The sequence below is a fragment of the Humulus lupulus genome, chromosome 4 (genome assembly GCF_963169125.1).
Source record: "Humulus lupulus chromosome 4, drHumLupu1.1, whole genome shotgun sequence".
NCBI classification, from domain to species: Eukaryota; Viridiplantae; Streptophyta; class Magnoliopsida; order Rosales; family Cannabaceae; genus Humulus; species Humulus lupulus.
In genome coordinates this window covers 36094871-36116412 of record NC_084796.1, presented here as the reverse complement: position 1 = coordinate 36116412, position 21542 = coordinate 36094871, and the positions used below count along the sequence as shown (strand labels likewise).

General features: G+C 38.8%; 1 protein-coding gene across 5 annotated transcripts; it reads left to right on the top strand.

The window, feature by feature from the left end:
• The first annotated feature begins 16203 nt into the window (after positions 1–16203).
• Positions 16204–18623, top strand: LOC133830325 (vacuolar protein sorting-associated protein 24 homolog 1-like). Of its 5 annotated transcripts, none has more exons than XM_062260296.1 (5): positions 16204–16479; positions 16627–16642; positions 17388–17509; positions 17621–17694; positions 18350–18623. In XM_062260296.1, the coding sequence occupies exons 3-5, from the start codon at positions 17407–17409 to the stop codon at positions 18488–18490; spliced, it is 318 nt and encodes a 105-aa protein (XP_062116280.1). In that variant the 5' UTR covers positions 16204–16479; positions 16627–16642; positions 17388–17406; the 3' UTR covers positions 18491–18623. The 5 variants fall into 5 exon arrangements, with proteins under 5 accessions (XP_062116280.1, XP_062116279.1, XP_062116281.1 ...); XM_062260295.1 differs by having other exon boundaries at positions 16624–16642; XM_062260294.1 differs by having other exon boundaries at positions 16205–16479; positions 17375–17509.
• Positions 18624–21542: the final 2919 nt, after the last annotated feature.

Here is a 21542-nt window from a genome sequence, read left to right as displayed (position 1 = left end):
GTATAGTACTCAACACATCTTTCCTTAGCATCGATACCTCAGACACCCTATGAACTCTCAACAATGCCAAAGCAAAGCTAATCTGTAGCCCACTTGCCTAATTCCTTTCAAGAATCTCAAAGGTCTAACAAACCTAGGGTTTAATTTCCCTTTCTTGCCAAATCATTTTATCTCTTTAATCTGTGATACCTGGAGAAACACAAAATCTCCAATCCTGGAACTCCACGTTCCAATACTTGAATTTGTGTAGCTTTTCTGTCTTTTCAATAAAGTAAATATCTGTGCTCCAACATTTCCCAATAACATCATTGGTCCTCTGAATCCTTTCAGGACCAAAATACTTATTTTCTCCCATTTCATCCCCAGAAATGGGTGGTCTTCACTTCCTATCTCACAATATCTCATAGGAGTCACTCTGATTGTCAACTGATAACCATTGTTGTAGGAACCCAATCAAGGGACCGTGCTTACTCCAGAGTCACTAAAAATCTATTCGACACTATAGACTTCGGTGTCCCATGGAGATACACCATCTCCCTTCACAAATTACTCAACGTACTATTTCACATTACAATTCGTTCGCACAGGTAGAAAGTTTGCTGACCTGGTATATCGAGTCACAACCTCCCATACCAAAATCATCTTACCAACAACCCTAGGAAATCCATCCATAAGGTCCATAATTATATCCACCCATGGTATTCTAAAATGCCCAATGGTCATGATAACCCTGCTGGCCTCTGGCATTCATTCTTCACTTGCCGAAAGAATAAGCGCTTAGCCACCAGTATACAGATTTCAAATCTTGATACACATTCGTGGTTCCTAGCTGTTTACCGAGTTTATTAGAGACTACAATTATGAAAGATAAGAGAGCTAAAAAGAAAGGATTTAAAATATGCAAGTAAGGATCTTATGTGGTTGGGGCATTAACGAGCCTTAGTCCACGAGTCAGTTGTATTAGAGCTTAGAGAGCTTTTGATAATGGAGTTTTCTGCAAGTTTGAGTAGAGTAATTGCTTACAAGAGAAAATATGGGATCCCCGCTACAGTGCACAATTGGTCCTATTTATAGGCAGTTTAGGTGCGATGGGCTTGTGCCGGACTAATCTAGGCCCAATAGGGATGTAATCATGGTTTTCTCACTAATGGAGGCTTAATACAAGCGAATCTGATAGGGTATTCGAATGGGTTGTTTAATGCTTATGCACCATCTGGGACCGTTGGATGGGGATAATCTTGAAAATTTTAGTGTTGACCGTTGGATCAGGTAGGCATGGATCGTTGATTGATGAATCCATGATTGGGTGTTTGATTGGGCTAATTAAAGCCTCTGCGTCATCCAGGACCGTTAGATAGGGATATCCTTGGGATCCCCATTATGAACTGTTGGATCAAACTGTGGGATTTTGCCCTATAAATACCCCAACAATTTCATTTCCAACTTTACACATTTCAAACATTCAGAGCTAAAACAAGAGCTTTTATGTCCCAATTTGCCAACGAACTTTCTGACAACTACTCCACTTCCGTTCTTGTTTGTTTCCGACTTGGCCTTTTTCCACACAGCCATTAGACCATTCGGTCCCGATTCAACCAGTAGATGAACTGCTGCATCACCTTCTTCGATTTAAGGCTGAGATCTTGCCGACCTTATCGCTGGAGATTCTACAACTTTTAGGCCCAATACCTCACAGTAAGTTTTCTAGTCTTTTTCTTCTGTTTACTCTTTTTTATTGTAATGTTCCTTCCGCAACCACCGTGTTAGGTGGTTCTGGGTAGAATGGTGTAGGTTTGAAACGTAGATTGTCTAGGTAATATGTTGTCTCGATCACTTTGGAATTTCCAAGATCGATTTGGGAAAGTTAGAAAAAACCTCTTATTTTTAGTTCCTGACCAAGGTTCTTAGGATCTTCATTGATCTTGGATCTAAGTCCGGAGGGGACTTCTCCAAGCACTTTTAGGAGAACCCCCGTACCTTAACCAATTTTTTTGGTTTTGGTGCTAACTGCTTGGCTATTGTTTCCTTTGTTGCTTCCAGGTCCCTGATCATGAGTCACGGTGTTACCCTTCATCTGGAAGACTTCGTTCAGTCAGGCCCCATGGTGTTGGAAGGGCATAAGCTTCCTATAGGCAACACATGGGAAATGGATGGGGAGAGGAATGAGTTTCACAACTACCAGATGTTGGATGCTCTGGAGAAACACTTGGGAGTGGAATCGACTCCAGGACTCTTCTACAACCGGCTGGCCCGGAAGGAAGAGAAGGCCCACACCAACAAGAGCGAGTTCAGGGCCTGGAGCGTAGGCCATATCCGTGCAGGAGCTACACTCCCGCTTCACAACTACTTTGCACGTGTCCTATAGTTCGTGGGGATCACATTGTTCCAACTCCTGCCCCACACGTACAAGCTGCTTGTGTGATAGTGCTTCTTATGTGCGTCGAAGAAGATCTCGACACCCACCCCCGCAGAGGTGCTATACTTCTACAAGATAGAGTCGCAGCTTAATGCTAAGGACAAGACCCGTGGACAGATTCTATAGATTGAAGCCTCGTGGTAATTACCCGGCTCCATTCAGCACCTGGAAGCACCCCCCAGATGTCAGACATTACCGGTTTATGACATCTGGGTTCCTTTTGATGAAGAACCCCACACTGGTGCTGGACTCACAGCACGTGGGTAAGTTACTTTTCTTCCTGGATTGTTTAGTTTTTTTTTTTTTTCTGTTCTCCACTCACGTTCTTGGAAAACAGGACCGTACGCCCAAACCCTCCTCACCAAGTCTATCCTGGACAAAAAGAAGTACTATGCCACCCTTAGTGTAACGCCCTGGTTACCCCAAGACAGTTACGGTAAACTTTGAACCGTGAATTTAACTCGCTACCTGAGTTCTTTGGTTAAAAACGTGCTTCTAGGTGTTATTAACAAGTTAAGGTGGAAAAACAATAAAAAGGAAAGGATATATTTTATTTAAAACATAAAATTGTTCATGGGCCCATAAAAAAAACACTTACAAGTTATTTACAACTCAAAATTGTCATTATAGTTTGAAATTTACAACCCGCCGACCTAAGCGGCAAAAATAGGGTAAACCCCCTAGTTCCTCTTTAAACTCCTTGGCCGTGGTGGTCAAGCGGCCGCATATGTACATAGCAACACCTAAGCTCTCCACTCAAGGTTGGGTGAGCTTTTGTTTCCCTTTACCTGCACCACATAGCACCCATGAGCCAAAGCCCAGCAAGAAAACACAATAACACATGAATATAATATCAACAATGATCATAATAATCATTCAGGACTTTCAGTCCAAAATAGAGGAGTGACAGTTGGAAAAGTCACTAAAGTGGGTTCCGTTCCCATTAGCCATGTGACGATAGGGTCACCTGGGCTTTACAAATAAGTGATCCTTTCACTAGCTTATCAAGATAGGCGTTCGATGAACTAATCACCAATATAACCTACCGCATGACCATAGAGTCACAACCATGGGATCCTGCTCCCTAGCCACGTGACAAGCAGTCATCTAGGCCTTTGGCCCTGGCTCTAAGTAACTAGTCCTAGACTAGTCAAGTGCTTATAATTTTCATCGACCTTAGGGTCGGTCCAGCATTAACGCTCTTAGACTCATTCAACGCTGATATCGATTAGATCTAATCTTTCATCGGCCTTGTATTCACGACGCTTGTGCCGTTTCTGACTCTCAGGTCAGTAATACATGACCAGTGCCGATTATGAATAATCAATGCCATACACAAGTAAGCAAGATCTGCTAAGCATTTAATATGCAATCAATGTCCACATTTAATAACCAACATGCCTCAACAACAACCACGCATGTGATATACACAGGGTGCAGTTTTCTTACCTCTGGTTCGAGCGAGAAGTAGAATAAGAACAACCCCTGAGAACGATCGACCTTTTGATTCCTTAGCAGTTACCTAATCATAACCAATTATAACCTCCATTAATGAACATCAACAGTGAAAGGGTCTTGACCTAAACCCCACTCTCGGGACCTCGAAACGTACCCACACGGTGAGTAGATTCGATCCCAGGCCTTAAGGATTGAAACCCCGAGCCAAAAACCCTTAAAAACATTCAAAACGGGATTATGAAGGAACAGAGTAGTGCTACAGCGCTACTCACTAGTGCCCCAGCACTCTTCTTATAACCCAAAACTGCCCAAGCCTCCCCTGGGTAGCGCTGTAGTGCCCCCTTGTGGGCGCTGTAGCGCTACACCCAGCCTGATCAGCCCCTGAAACCTCTTCCTTCGACTCCTTCATTCCCAACCTGATTCCAATGCTTCCAAACCTCATTTTTGGTGCCAAATGAACCCAAAAACCATCCCCACAAGCCCTAAGCATCACAACCCCAAGAGCCTCAGCCAAAAACTCCCAACAAAACCAATCAACCAACCTAGAAATCCCAACTGAATTCCAAGACAAAAACAAAGAAAACCAGAGATTCAATGGCTAGAAACTTACCTCAAGTTCAAATTATGATGCTATTCAATGGTGGAACACACTCCCAAGCTCTCAAGACTTATTTCCCAAGCTTGATTCCCCAACTTAAGCTCAAAAATCCAAGAAGAAAAAGAGAGAAAATAGGTACGAAAGAAGATGATTTCTATGCTCTGTTTTTCCCTTCCTTCTACAACCCTCAATGGCTTAAATCTATCCTAGGGGTGAAAAGACCAATATACCCCTAGGTCAAATAAAGAGTTCTAAAGGCTCCCAAGGGAAAAATTGACATTTCCCACCTATTTCGTTAATCATAATTAACGTTCTCCAATTCCTGCTATTCTCAAAATACTCAAACACAAATAATTCATATCCCGTTACCCTTTAATTCCTGGCAACGCTCTAATCATTAAAATCATGCCGAGACTCACCCCAAGACTCACCCCGAGCCCCGAACTTAAACCCGTTATGACTAAACTGCTAGTTTATATTCAAAGATCGTCTCATGTCGAATAGCTCAAACAATTCCACATTATAATGTGGCCTTAACAATTAATCGCAACATGCACCAAAATTTACAAATATGCCCTCAACGGGCCAAATTACCAAAATACGCTAATAATCAAATATGGACCCACACGCATGCATTTAACATCATATTATAATATAATTCACATAAGAATGCATATAATCTTTTAATGGCATAATTAAAACAATTATGGCCCTCCCGGCCTACTAATCCAGCAATTAAACTGTATTAGGGATTTCAAGGCATTACACATAGCACCGAGGAACTGGATGTGGGGGGCTTTGTGACCATGAAGAATCTTTGGCTGGTCAGGATTCTGGCTACCAACCAGACGATAGATGCCCCTAGCTTCTAGGGGCTGCAATTTGAGAGGGATCTCATCCTGAGAGAGGAGTTGGTCCTTGTTCATATCGAAGTTGTGGAGGTCGCGGCCAGGACTGATGCGGAAAAGAAAAACAAGGAGCAGGCCCGCCAAGCGGAGAGGGTCGTGTCCAAAGAACTGGATGCCCTTTCGAGGGGGCCTAGCCGAATACCGAGGCTCCCGGAGCTAGCATTTCGAGGCGAGGTAATTTGCCTCTACTTTTAACTTATGCTCCTCATTTTGAGGACTTAGTTAGGGATAGGCACTGTACCGAGATTACCTGATCGGGGTCATCAGAGAAGTAGGGCTTCCTTGCCTCATTGTCCTGGATACGTTAACCCTCATGCACTCGTCCGGGTTCTTACAACACGGTAATTTTTTGTACTTGGACGACATGGGGGACCACATTCATTCTTTCGCCCTAGGGGAGTTTATTCATGCCCGTTGTTTAGATAAGGATTCATTTCGGAGGACTTTAGACCTTAATATTTGCCTTGATTTTTGACTTCCGTCCCCGTTGATATATTTTGCTAATCAGTTTCTCTGTGTATTTTAGGTGATCTGGAAATGTCTAACCCCATGCCCAAGATGAAATAAATGATCGAGGCTAGGGCGACCGCGACCAAGGTGTCGGCGAAGAAAAATGCCAAGGCCTCGGCCAAGAAAAAGGTCATGAAGCTGGTGCTCGGGGGTTCCAGGCCAATCCCAAATTTTTATAAGAGGGCTCCAGCAACGAGTTCCCCCCGGTAGCACCGGCTGAAACGATCCCTCCCCAAGTTGCTCCTCTCCAAGTTATTAACTTGGATTAGGATCCATCTAAAGGTGGAAGGGCAGAGAAGATAGCAGCGGGCTCGACCACCGTAGATTCCTTGAAGCGGACCAAGAGGGCCATGACCAAGGATCTTGCCTTGGTTGAGGAGCATTCCTCGGGGGAGAGCCTGATCATCATGCAACAACTCCTAGATGCCCGCAGGCTCCCTGTCACCCCAGCCATTCCTAAGGAAAGTGATATGTTCCTCCAGGAGGAGAGGACGAAGATGGTGTCCCAAGCTTGGGACGATGGCCGGTTCAAACGAGAGGAGGTGTACCCGGCCCTGACCATCCAGCAAAAGGTGGAATTTGCCAACCGTCCAGAGGCTTTCAATGCTCCCCAACCCATCATGGACAGACTGGTAGTTGAGGTCGGGTTTCAACCTAAGCTGGGCCAGGAGACGGCTCTGTTGGCTACATATTTGTTGGCCCGAGTGGGAAATACCATGTCTACCCTCCAGTTTAAGCGGTACACTTCCTTGGCCAGCCAGGATGTCCTATTCGTCTCCCAGGCCATTCGTCACCAGGTCACCGCGGTAAGTCACAGGCCCGTGTGAGCTTTTACTTTACCAACAACTCCTAAATACCATCTTGGTTTGTTCCAATATGCCCTATTGGCTCATAGGAACGCGGACCTGGTGGCCGAAATGGTGATGAAGCTTAAGACAGTCCAGATGGAGCTAGAGGGGGCCGTGAACCTGCGAGAAACCGATAAGGAGGCCTTGGCCAGGGAAGCTGCTCGGATCTAGGCTGACTGCGAGGAGGCTGCCCAGATTCAATCCAAGCACGAGGAAGCATTGTCTAGGAAGTACACTGACCATAAGAAGTTGGTGGACAACCTGGAGGCAGAGCTGCTTCATGTTTGGGGCTCAGAGGCATCGACCAAGGCCCTTCTGGAGGCAGTTGAGGCCCAACTTCGCCAGGAGCGAGAAAAGGTGGCAAACCTTGAGTCCCGGAACCAGGCTCTGGATGGCATGCTTCAGTTGGAGATAAACCAGAGCAAGGAGGCTCGCCAAGCAAAGGAGCAAGCTGATGCCTTACTAGAGGCCACATTTGACAAGGCCATTTACATGTCCCATTCACGAAGACGCTTCCGGTAAAGCAATTCGAGGGTCATGTACGTAATATGGGATTGAGAGAAATGCCTCACTTGCTTTAAGTACAAGTGGGAAATTGTTAGGAGTGTGTCCTAAAAGCATGTAAAGACATTTGTTTTTCTGTGAATAAATAAATACAATGGTTTATTATTATTGTTATATTTAGATTGTTAAATTATTGTTTGAATAATTTTGTAAATATCAGAAAAATTCCATATTCATTATTGAGGATGTGATCTTGTATTAGTACGAGAGAATTAAGATCACATGAATGAATAAAAATAATCAACAACAACAAATTAAAGTTATGGAATTCTTTAATTGGAGTTGTAAGTACGGTTTACTGAGTATCATAATGATACAAATAATCTAGATTCGGATTATTGATGTGGTAAGACATCTCGGTAAAGGTGCTTTATATAATATGATTATATATGACATGGACCGATATGAATTAAAGTCTTTATCCAAAAACCATTTAACAATAAAGTCTTGTAATTCGTATCATAACTGATGATCATTTATAGATCAACCTAAATCCTAAGTGTTCATGAACTCCTGTTCATGTTTATTAAATATTTTGATTCATTCGTTAAGGTCTCTTCAATGAATGAGGCTAATGACTTTTGTTTTGGAGATTTAATATCATGGATGGCTGGGAACATGTATCAACAATACGAAATCTAATCTTTCCTAATGGATCGTATATTAGTTCCCTTAAGGGTTAATTCTGGAACTGAATGATTTTGAGCTCAAATCTATAATTAGATTATAGATTAATTATTCACTAGTGAATTAATGGTACTTAAGCAATAAGAAGTAAATTAGAAAGGTAAAATGGTAATTCTTCCATTCTAATTTATGAACTAATTAATTAGATGGTTGAACTATTGTAAGATGGTTATATCAATGGACGACTTAAGATAAGATTTCTGTAAAAGTATATCTATAACATAAAGAGTGCAATTCTGAATTTATAGTGGAGTAATATCAGAATTAATAAATTAACTATTATAATTAAAGAGTTTAATTATTTAGTTTCAATTTATTGGAGCTTAATGTTATAGGTCCATGGTCCCCAAAATGGCTCAAACAAACACTGACAAAGGAAAATACAAAAATGGGCAAAAAGGACTTATGTGATAAGTAAAATATTTTTCTATGTATCAAACATAATTATTGTTTAGTTATGTGTAATTAATTAATTCAGAATTAATTAATTATTTGATTTAACAAAAATATAATTAATTTTGAATTAATTTATTTTTGGGATTTTTGGTATTTAAATAATAATAAAATTGGGAAAAATCACACGCCATCATTGGCATGCGGTACACGTGTAACACAGTGCATAGTCACTGTGCTACACGCATAAGAGACTGTAATCAGTTTCTAGATTCCACAATTTTAGTTATTTATATATTAAATAAATAATGAGATATTGTAATTTGATTAAAATATTATTATTTAAACAAAAATCTGATAACTGATTAGTTATTTTCAAATTGTTTAAAATAACTAAGATTTTATTTTAATATATTGGATATATTAAATATAGGATATCAGTTTTTTCAGAACGTAACTTTTCAGGGATAGAAAAATATCTAGAAATCTCTCTCAGAGAAAGAGAACAGTGATACAAACAAAAGTCATTGTTCTTCACAAAACCTAGGTCCAAACTTTATCAGATCTCATGTGTTGAGAACATCTGATAAATAGTTTTTTGCCTATTGTTTGTATAGCGAGCCCACACTCGTTCTTTGTGTGCTGAGAACATTTTGGAAGATCTTGGTGTGAGATCTCAAGGATTTAGCCATACAAAAAGATAGTAGCAAGGAAGGACTTGAGGTAATTTTTCTATTATTGTCTTTGATTCAATATATATATGCATGTGAAGAAGTAGATCTAGAAATCTTATGGGATTAAATTAACAATTTGATTGTTGTTCCGCTGCGTATAATCTCTGATTTGATCAATAAAAACCAACAAGAGGTTAGTTGATTAGCTTATTCTGAACCTAGGGGTCAAGTTCCAACGGCCTGGGCCATTTATAAGACTAATTTCAAACAACTTAGACCTAAGACTCACGTTCCAATGGCTCTGGACCATTATGGAGGAAACATAAACAGGGATTTGATTATTTGAGACCATGTTAGGTCAACCAATCTTTAGGTATTTTTCACCTTTTGGACCGTGCATGTCCAGATTAGGACTGGGTCATAGCCTTACGTCCTATTGGATTTTGTACCCCCCGGACCACGTATGTCCGGGTTAGGACTAGGCCTGAGCCTTACGTCTTGTTTTGTTGGGAGTTGGGTTTTGCTACCCTCAGTCCATACGATCCGGATCAGGATTAAGCTCTGCACTTTGCATCCTAGTTTATTTTTATTCTTGGACTTACTCGTATAGATGGTCATACCCCCCAAGTGATCGAAGACTGTAATCTTAGGTCACTTGCTAGTGTAAAAAATGAAGACGAATGTGAAATTTTATTTCTTTACAATGTTCCTATATGATATTTTGTACACACCATTTTTATTAAGAAATCGCCCCGGGGTGTACATTGTTAAAAAGAAGAAAAATTAGGAAAGACCAACAGAATCAGACCCTCCCGACTACTCATAGTACCGGCGGAGGTGTTCTGCATTCCAGGCCCTTGGGACATCTATTTTGTCTAGTTGCCTAAAGTGATACGTTCCCGGACATACTTCATTTTGGATTTCATAGGGTCCATCCCAGTTTGATCCTAGAACCCCCGCTCCTGGATCCTGGGTAGCAGGGAAGACTTTGTTAGGAATGAGTTTCCTAATACGCAGCGGAATGGTGGTGGGTTGGCCCAGTGTACAACAAAAATTTTGCAACATATTTAAACTACTTTTAAATATGCAGATCCATTAATATACATACATTAATCATAAGCAGGACTAAAGAACATACCTATTGATGCCTATCAAGTGTCATTGCTATCTTTTTGTAAAATGAACGAACTTCCAATCCAAGCTGCTCCCAGGTACTCACACCAAGATCTTCCACAACGTTCTCTACACCTCAAGAAGTGTATGGGCACTTAGAGAATAAATGATGGTATATTTCTGATTCAACTTGATGTACTGAACACATGAGATCAATAGAATAGGCCTGAGATTGGTTATGTATCCTTTTCAGGGAGAGATAGAAAAGTATCGTTCTTTTCTTTAGAGCGAATAATTCTGTATCGAGTATCTAGTCTTTTTATTTTCTGATAAGTCTAACTTAAATAGAAAATATTCAAATTTAAAAAATAAACTTGTAACCAATTTACAATTTATCTTTTAATTAATTATCTTATTAATGAAAATATCAAAAAACTAACTTTTGAATTTTCTATTAATTAAATAAATTAAAGTGAAAAATATATCCATGATTTTTGTATAGCTCATGCCACACACAGTCCAAGGACTGTGTGTGTCGTGTAGCTCCCTATAAATTAGGGATATTTGATTTTTTCACAATTATTTAATTATTTATTCAAACTACCTTATCAGATAAAATCCAACAACTGATAATTAATTCAAAATTGAATGTTTATCTTTTTAACTTATTATCAAATATAATTAATTATTTGAATAAATATCAATATTTTAAATTCAAATCCAATTTGAATTTATCATATTATTATCTCTCACTCAAATAAAGATATTTAATTAATTTTACCAATTAATTAAAACCAATTGTAATTAATACTAATTTCGAAAATTAAATATTAACTTTATTATAATTTCGAAAATTATAATAATTTAATTATTTATATAATTTTGAAAATTACATAATAATGAATTATTAATTAATTTTGTTAATTACAACTAATTTGTAATTAATTAATTCATCACTATTATCACATAATTGCATATTTGGCCCGAAGAAGAAATTTCTTCTTAAATATGTCTTTTCACCATTTTACCCTTTATATCAACTCTTGTCTTGAATAGTGTTGATAGAGCTGTTGTGGGGACCTATGGACCTATAATTCCAAGCTCCAATAAATTTGAGATTATTAATTAAACTCTTTAATTAAATCATCTTAATTTATTAATCTCATGATTACTCGAATATAAATATGAGACTGCACTCTTGTAATTATAGAAATTTCATTTACTAAGTACTTTACAATAATAAAGTGTCCATTGATATAATCATTACATACAAATTAACCCTCTAATAATGGTTCATAATTAACTGGGAATAAAACTACCGTTTTACCCTTTTAATTATATCTTGTTTCCTTAAGTCCCATTGACTTTACTAGTGAAGGTTATTTTAGAACTAAATTATGAATTTGAACTCAATAACCTTTCAATCCCAAAAGTCAACCCTTAAGAGAACCATTATTCAATCTCTTACGAGAAGGTATAGATTCCATATCTGTCTACTATGTCCCCAGCCATTTACATTAATGAGTTCCCAAAACAAAAGTTTCTAGCCTGATCATTCTGACAGACCCTAACGAGTGAATCAAAGAACTCATATAACATAAACAGGAGTTCATAGTAACTTCAGGATTAAGATCTATTTGTATATGATCATCAGTTGATATATTCAATTAATACTTCGAAACAGTATTTAACTAAGTATTAATAAACATATATGATCCAGTTCTATATATTCTCTAATATATAAAGTACATCTACTAAAGTGTCCTACTACACTTGTAACATGGGTCTAGATCACATGTATTCATAATACTAGTGGACCGTACTTGCAGTAATTAATCTAAAGATTTCAAAACTTTATTTTACTTCGAACTATTCAAGTTCATTTATCTCAAACGCAATCCTCCTGTACCAATACGTGGTTGAGATCACATATATGAACTTAGGAATTTTTCTGATATTTACTTAATATTATCACACAATAATATAGTCCATAAAATATATGCATAACAAATTCAATTTATTTATTTATTTCTTAAAATAATGTCTACTACATATGCTTTCAGGGCACAATTCCCAACAGACTCTTCTAAGGAATAGATCGCCGGTTTCGAACTTCCGACTTTTGAATTTAGAGTTAAAGTGCCTAGCGATCTTTCACTGATACATCTTCAGCTGAACCTGAGACCCTTCCCAGATCTCTTCAATGAGATCTAAGGATTTTTGGAGTAAGGCGTGGTTCTAGACGGAATCATATGTGCCCTGTCTGTGAGACAGGACTGTCGTTTCTACTGGGATGACCGCTTCACATCTGTACACCATTGAATAGGGATTATGTCCGGCTGACGTTCTTTCTGTGGTCCGGTATGCCCATTGGAGACAAGACAGTTATTCCGACCACTTGCTCTTCCAGGCTTGTTGCTTTTTCTTTAATGTTACCTTTAAAATCTTGTTCACGACCTTTGTTTGCACGTTTTCTTGAGGCCTTGCGATTGCAGAGAAGCTTTTGATGATACAATGTCTTTCACAGAAGTCAGTGAAGTGGACGCTGTCAAATTGATTCCCGTTGTCGAACACGATTTTGTGAGGGAGGTCGTATCGGCACACAATGTTATCGATGACGAAGTCCAGGGTCTTTTTGGAGGTGACGATGCTCATTGGCTCCACCTCGACCCACTTGGTGTAATAGTCGACGACCACGATGGCGTATTTTACACCACCTTTCCCGATTGGGAGCGATCCTACCAAATCTATCCCCCACACTGCAAAAGGCTAGGGACTGGTCATCAGGGTTATTTCTGTTGGAGGGGCTCGCGGGATCTTCGCGTATCGTTGGCACTGTTCACATTTGCGGACGTAATCAACACAATCCTTCTTCATCATTGGCCAAAAATATCCTTGCCTTAGGATTTTTCTTGGATAAGCTGAGTCCGGCCGTGTGATCTCCACAAAAACCTTCGTGCACCTTATGCATGATTGCGCTCATTTCTGTCCCGGATACGCATCAGAGATATGGCATGGACAACCCCCTGCGATAGAGTTTTCCATCCATCATGTTGTATCTGTGAGCCTGGTACTGAAGTTTCCTGGCAGCAGCCCTGTCCGTGGGCAACCCCCCTTGTGGTTAGGTAGTGGATGAGAGGGCCTATCCAAGACATTGAGTAATCTATGGTGTTGATTGGGGTGGTCTGAATACTTGGTGCGGGAAGATGGTCAATCAGGACAAGCCTGGAGAGTTTTGCTTCAACATCCATGGCTTATTTTGCTAATGTGTCTACAAACACATTCTGTTCCCTGGGGATTTGGCGGATGAAGTATTTCTTGAAGGATTGGAGTAACTCTCTGGTTCGCGTCACGTAGGCGGCCATCATTTCCCCCTTTGTTTGGTATTCCCTTGAAATCTTCCTGACCACCGATCGAGAGTTGACGTAGACTTCTACATTCGCTGCCCCTACCTCTCGGGCCAAACGTAATCCGGCTAACATGGCCTCGTGCTCGACTTCGTTGTTCGATGCTTCTAACTGGAAGCGTAGGGCGCTCTGTAATTGATGGCCTTGGGGGGATATTAAGATGATCCAGGCCCATCTGGTCGCCTAACGAACAAAGAAGAAAATTTAGAAAAGGCAACCTAAGCATAAGAAAGAATCTAGTGTGAAGGGTTTCCTTTACACGGGCTGAGGTAATCTCAGCCCGTGGCGAGTGAGACCACGTGGTTCTATGAACGCGCGCCTGTGCTCCCAACGGATCCCCGATTACTTGGAATCCGTGTGTCAGGAGGGTCAAAGTAAAAGTTTGCCTTGGAAGGAAAGTTTCAGTAGGCAACAGTAGGCAAAACCGCCTGTGAAGCGTGTCCCCTAAGCTACCCGGTTTTTGCACCCTAAACTTCTTGTTCAAAACAGGCATAAAAAAATTTTACCCAGAAAATCACCCCAGAAAATGTATCCTATGAGTCATGCTCCTAAGTGGTTTTTCCTACGGTCGTTACCCCTAGGATAAAAACCTACGCATAAAATACCAGCAAAAAAGAGCAGAAGACAAGCAACCTATTGCATGCGACTAAAGAGAAAGTATACCTAAGCAACAGTGTAGGAAAACATTTAAAACATGCACAAACGGAGGACTTACAGAAATGTTTTGATGTGAAGAGACTGAAAGGGTCGTCTGGGTTGAAATCCTATTGGGATCGCTGGTACCGGGGTCACAAAAGAATCCTCGTGTCTGAACCTGTGGAACGCTGGGAACAGTGACCAAAGGAGAGAAAGGGTTTTGAGACTGAGAAGAAAGAAGAAGATGAGAAAATTTTCAAATGAAAGGGTGGCCCGTGCGAAAGGTGGCCAGCCTTTTATATACGTAAAAGGCCAAAGGATGAGGGCCGTTCAATCGTCTTGATGTAGGATACGAGGATCACTACTCGAAAGACGAAACGACGGCCAAAGATAGGCTAGGCCATTTAATGCGGTCCTCGGAAGACGGACCATCACCAACCACGATGCTCCACGTATTCGACATCAGCTTAATGGGCGAAATGTGAAGAGTCCACAAAGAAGCCTAAAAGCCCCCACTGTGGCCCCATGTGATGTCATATGCAACGAACAGGGGCTTGGGGGCAAAATGTACGCCCTAAATATCCACGGGCTATTAGCGAGCTGAGAAAGGGCACACAATTTGTCAGCCATGTGGATGCCATGTACCCGGAGCTGCTGTTACAAGGTCCTACCTCTTTAGCTCGAGGTAACCAAAGGGTTAATGAGATTATTAAGGAGTCGGGTCAGAAGTATGGACGCCACGAGCTGAGACTACATCAAGCTCGAGATACGAGCTTGAGTTGGCACCTCTGACCTTTTATAAAGTCAACCACGCAATGTAAACGTGCATATATCAGACATCACGTGTCTGATCCATCCCTGAATTCTCGAACACGCAGTATAAACGTGCATGTTCAAGCACCCACGACTGGGTTGGGCCGTGCGGCCCATTATCCCCCTTACCACACTTCATTGTGAGGTTTTAGGAATTAATCATGAATGTCACAAAAGTGACATGATGGGTAAGAAGGTCACGGGATGACCTCCCTTGCCAACCCCCAGGTGCCCTCTCCCTATAAATATGGAGACCTTGGGAGTTGCAAGGGGTTGGATTTTAATTTGTAAAGAAATACCATGTAAGGAATATTGGAGAGATATCAATAATATTGGCTGGTAGACTAGAAGGATTTTAACATTTGAACCACCTAAAAATGTATTCATGTTATAATTTTACTAAGAGATCATTAATCTATTACGGTTCATTATTTAGCACTAATCCCACTCCTTATTCTATTAATTATCTGTTGCCGAAGAACCGCGTCAACACATAGTGGGACTCTGCGCCGACAATTAAAAACAGTAGGCATAGAGACCAAGGCCGGCAGCAAATAACTGTCACCGTTGCTTTTGACTGTCGCTATTGACCCCAACGCCGACAATTAATTCGAGACCAATGTCGACAGTTAAAATGTGTCGTTATTGACCCCAACGCCGACAATTAATTCGAGACTAATGCCAACAATTAAAAGGTGTTTCTATTGACACCAACGCCGACAGTTAATTGAAGACCAATGACGACAGTTAAACATTGTCGCTATTGACCCCAACGCCGACAGTTAATAAAAGTTCAATGCCGACAGTCATAAAATGTCGACAAAATTCAAATAAAAAATCTAAAATTATAATTAACGGATAATATAATTTTAAAAATAAACTAAATTATGTAAATATATTTATAAAAATTATGTATTTATTAAAAATTTTTAAAACTAGATTTTTTTTGTTTCTAAATTTGTCATATTATTAACTTTTGTATTTATAATAATTTTTATATCAAAACTTAAATTTATTTTTCTTTAACATATTTATAAAATTAACAATATTATTCTTTAACATATTTATAAAATTTGTATTACTTGGCTTAAGAGAAACAATTTGTTTTTAATATAAATACTAGTTTTTTTAATTTTTGTAATTTTGAAAATAAATATGGGCCCATCGACCCAAAACACCCTAACCCTCACATCTTTTTCTCTCCCTCTCTCATTCAGCCGCCTTACCCATATTCCATTTCTCCCAATCTCTGTCTCGCATCCCTGTCTCTCCCATGGTCTCTCTCGATGACTCACCCTCTCCATCTCTTAGCCCCACTCTGTTTATCTATCTATATCTCTATCTCTATCTCGATCTCTATCTCTCTCTCTCTCTCTCTCTCTCTCTTTGTATCAGCCATCGCCAACGGTGTGGTGGGCTCAACAACAAAGGCGAAGGCGGAGGCAGAGGCAGAGGTAAAGGCAGGGGTCTCGGCTCTCTCACTCCTTCGTCCTCCCATTTCTCTCTCTCTCTCTCGTTCATTTTTTTTCTTTTTGCAAATGGTGCTCATGTTGGTGGTGATTGTTTTGGGTGGCCGTGGTTCGGAGTGGTGGTGGCAGCAGGCTGTGGGTTAGGATGGTAAATTTTAGACCTGTCTTTTATTTTTTGATCTGTCTATTTGTTCTCTCATGTTTCAGTTTGTTTGTTATATGTTGGGTTTACGTCAATTTTTATGTATATATGGGTTTAAGCAATGAATATATATTATATATTTAAGTTGATGGTATAATATATATTGGTTGCTTCTGTTATCTGCTTGGATCTCTTGTAAGATTTTAATATGTATATAGGTAGGTGCTCACGAGTTTTGCTGCTTAATTGTGATGTATTAATACTGATAAGAATGATTGTTTTCAATGAACTCTTGGATGGTGGTGACGAAGATTAATTATGTATCGGTTTGTTAATGTCGTTTCAGCTTTTCTTAGAGAAGAAAAACATTTGTGGGTAGAGTTATAAGTTTGGCGTTGAAGCTAATGATTTCAAATACATGTCATAATTTCCATGTAAAAGAATTAGTCTCAATTCTCACCTTTGTTCTCAAAATCAAGAAGTTCAACAATATTCATATTAGTATATAAATATTGATATATATTTATGTTGTTTCCAAAAAGTGAATTTATAAAAAGGGCGTATCATTAACCATATAATTGTATGTATAGGTAAGTGAATTCTTCTAAGACCCACGTTGACCCTCGTTTTGGGCATATTACAGTAGAGATTTAAAGATATATTGTCATGAACAAGGATTTGTTATAATATAACATATAAAATTGGCTCTATTTTATTTACTTATTTTTCTTAAATTAGTTATAATACACAGAGTTGTGGTGGTGCGTGGCATGGTTGGTGGTGCAACGGGGCTTGCCAACCCTCAACAGCAATTGAGAGATTGGCAGAGGCGTCTCTTCCAAGAATGCCACAACATCGAACGCCAAATTAGAGGCAATGCCCTCTCTCTCTCTCTCTCTCTCTCTCTCTCTAAGGTAAATTCCTTTTTTTGGTGGTTGAGGTTATTGTTTTCTGATATGGGTTTGTTTGCTTGATTGTTTCTAGATGTTCAGAGAGAGAAGGGTGTGGAAAAAGCCATTAAAGAGGCTGCCAAGAGAAATGACATGGGCTCAGCCAAGGTATTGCTTTTGAAAACTTCTTTGTTCTTTGTATTATATGAATATGAATATACATATACATATATTTATGGTGTTGCAGTATTGCCTCGTGTGGAAATTTTGTTACAGACTGGCGGACATGAAGGTTTGGGTAGCATTTTTTAAAATTGTCATTGTCGCTTTGTAACTCACAAATTATTTTTGTCTATTGTTTTGCTAAGTTATTAATTAAACCTCTGCCATAATACTCTCTTAGATCATGCATAAGGCATATGATATGAATATGTATATAATTTTTTTTTCATTTTGTGATTGTTTTGCATGTACTGAAAGTATAAAAGTTTCTAGGAGCACTCTCTGTCCTACTTTGCTCTATGTAATAATTACAAAAGAATGAATATTTCTATAGTGTATTCTCTCCTTAGTTCTGATTTCTAGGCTTTTGAGTGTATACTATAAATATGAGTGTTATATTGGCAGATTTTTGCTTTTTTTATTTATTGTTTCCTTTCTGCATTGATTAGGCTTTGAATGTGTGTATTTTAATTGTGTACTGGGTCTGGTTGTCCTAATTAATATTTTAAGAAGTCTTTGACCTTACTGTTCTTAAGCTTGCTTAGTAGATTTAATTATTTTTCAAGTATTTATTGGGTTCTTTTCTTGTAATGCAAATCAGGTGTCAGTGAAAATGCCTCAATGGACTAATATTGTTGCGGTGTCCATGCCACGCCTCAATGTACTCATCTTTTTTATTTGCAAGGAAGCTAAGGATACATTTGTTCAGATTGATCATACTTTGGGCTATATTGTTCATTAAGTTAGGAATCTTTGTTTCTTTCTTGGTATTGATTAAATGTATAATAAATCTTGGATACTATATGACATCTCATTGAGTATAAGTTTTGTAATTATCTCATTGAATTTATAAGTTTTGTTATTTTACTCTATAAGTTTTCAGATTTTTATAAAAATAAATGTTTCATTTAAATCATAATTTTTAAGGCTCTAAAAAACCTCATTTTTTAAGGCTCTCAAATAGAGGATTTGCGCCTCGCGAGTCCTAAAAACGTTCATAAAAAGCCTTTTTTGTATACAACCATGATACCTAATAATTGTCACCATAGATAGCCAATGACGACACCTAATAACTGTCGGCGTTGCCAGCAACAACGACACCTAATAACTGTCGGCGTTGCCAGCAACAGCGACACCTAATAACCATCAACGTAACCAGCAACGGCGACACCTAATAACTGTCAGCGTTGCTAGCAACGGCGACACCTAATAATTGTCAGCGTAGCTACCCCTACACTGGCATAGGCAAATACGACAGTTAGTTGACTGTCGTCGTTGCTGAATAGCGACAGTTAAAAACTGTCGGGAAATCCCATTTTTGCAATAGTGATTTAATTTAATTATTATGTGTTAAGTTTTGTTTTTAAAACTTAATAAGAGTGGAAAAAAGATATAGGAAGTCAAATTGGATTTTTCTTCTTAGGAAATACTTATTAACCTTTATATAAAAAATATATATAATCACATATATAAATAAAGGGTGGCTGGCCATGTGAGGGAAAAATATTGGGTAGACCAAATTAATTAAGTTTAATCCCATTTTTAAATATTAGGGTTAATAGGCAAGTTGATAGTAAAACACTCAAGTGTTTTTATGATATTTTCGAGAAGTCTAAACCCCTCTAATCCCCCCAAAACCGACCACTCTCTCTCACTTTAACTCTCATCTTTTTTTGAAAACTCTCTCTCAAGTTTTCTCTCCATCTTCAACCTCAAGAACACTAAGAAGGCTTGGAAGCATTAAGCTTTGGTCAAGGAAGGGTTTCCCTAAGGTAAAGTTTCAAAAAACTTGACTTTGTAAAGTTTTTAACCATAGGTTTCTCAATAGCTAACTATCTATGTTGTTGGGGGGAGTTGGTTAAGGTATTGAAAGAGTTTTGAAGGACTCAAAGCTAGTAGGAACATCAAAACCTAGAGCAAGAACAACAAGAGGTAAAATGTTTACTTTTTATGGTTGTTATTGTATGACTTTTATTTTTAAGCATTATTTTGTATATTTAATGCTTAAAGTTTCTTATTGGTTATGTAATAAGGCTATGCTAGTTGCTCTATAATTTTTATCATGCTTGTGTGTTGATTTTTGAAAATAGGGACCAAAATCCCTAAGGGTTTTTTGTGAGAACCCTAAAACAAAATACAAGTTTTGAGCTGTGACTTCTAAGGGGTCAAGCATCCGCTGTATATTGATTTTGTAAAATTTAATTAGGTTGTGATTTTTTTGAGATTGAGTACATAAAATTGAGCTTTTCAAACACTAAAAAATGTTTAAAAATGTGTGAGTTATGCTATTTCAAATTTTAGGTAAATTTTTTTTTTTTTCGCATTCTTAATTTTGAGATCAAGTTTGGACAACCACTGTATAGGGAAAATGAACTCAGTTTTTTCTAAAATTTTGTGGACATAATCTTCGCATAACCTAGTATTCCACTATAAAATTTGGTAACAAAATACTGAATGGTTTGAAAGTTATTAAGTGCCAAATTTTGGAAAAATTAAGTACTTGAAAATAAGGTCATTTTTACCTCATTGTTGGAAAATATTCTCACCAATAAAAAATGCTCCTTTTGACCTAAGATTTTACAAAGACCTAAATGACATACCAAAAATGGAATTGGGAAACCTAACAAAGTATGTAGTTAAAAATGTGAAAAATGAGGTTTTCACACTTAGTGTAAAAATGAGATTTTGGAACTTGAGGTAAAAAGTAAAATTTTGCTTATTGCAAGATAAAAGCTTGGTAAGTCTTGAAAACATATTTTGACCTAAAATACCACTTTGAGTTTAGTGAGAATTATTAAAGAATTTTTATTATTTCTAAAAATAAAAGAATTAATTTATTAATAAGTTAATAAATTAAAAGATGGTTTAAAATCCTATATTTTGAGAAAATAATAAAGTGAATTATTTTTCTAGTAAGTAAACTTGATTAATTGACAATGTAGTAGTACACACCTTTGTCTGTTTGGAAGTTGGTGTGTTCCTGGTCTGCTACATGCATTGAGACCCGATTGTAACCAGAGTAGGCATCCATGAAACTCAATATTTCATACCCGGACGTTGTATTTACCATCTGGTCGATCCAGGGCAGAGGGAAACAATCTTTCGGACAGACCTTGTTAAGGTCGATGAAGTCGATGCAAGTTCTCCACGTCCCGTTTGGTTTTGGTACCAACACTGGATTGCCTAGCCAAGCAGGATACAAAGCCTCCCAAATGAAGTAGATTGAGGACAACTTCTCAACTTCTAATGTGAGGGCCTCTGCCTTCTCCGTCCCTAGAGGTCTTCACTTCTGTCGGACTGGAGTCGCATTCACGTCAATGTTCAAGGTGTGACATATGACATTGCAATCGATTCTGGTCATATCCAAGTGAGACCAGGCCAAGATATCCTAGTTCTCTCTGACTCGGACAATAATGGCAGCCCTGACCTCTGAATTTAGGTTTCTTCTGACCCGGATAACTCTGGTCGGGTCGCTGTCACTAATGCACACCTCTTCTACCTCCTTTATGGGTTCTAGTGCCTTGTCGGCTCCTATTCGTGGATCCAATTCATCGACTTCCCGAATCACCCTTCGTGCTAGTTGCGGGGGTGGAATCAGATCAACATTTTCCTTTTCGAGAGGCTCTTCATGTACCATGTAAATTGGTTGGGCGGAGATGTGATTGCACTTCCGGGTGCTCTTCTGATCTCCCCGGACAGTTCTCACCCCTCCATTATCGCAATGGGAATTTCATGCAGAGGTAGTGGATGTAGGTGATAGAACCAAAGTCGACCAATGTAGGACAACCGAAGAT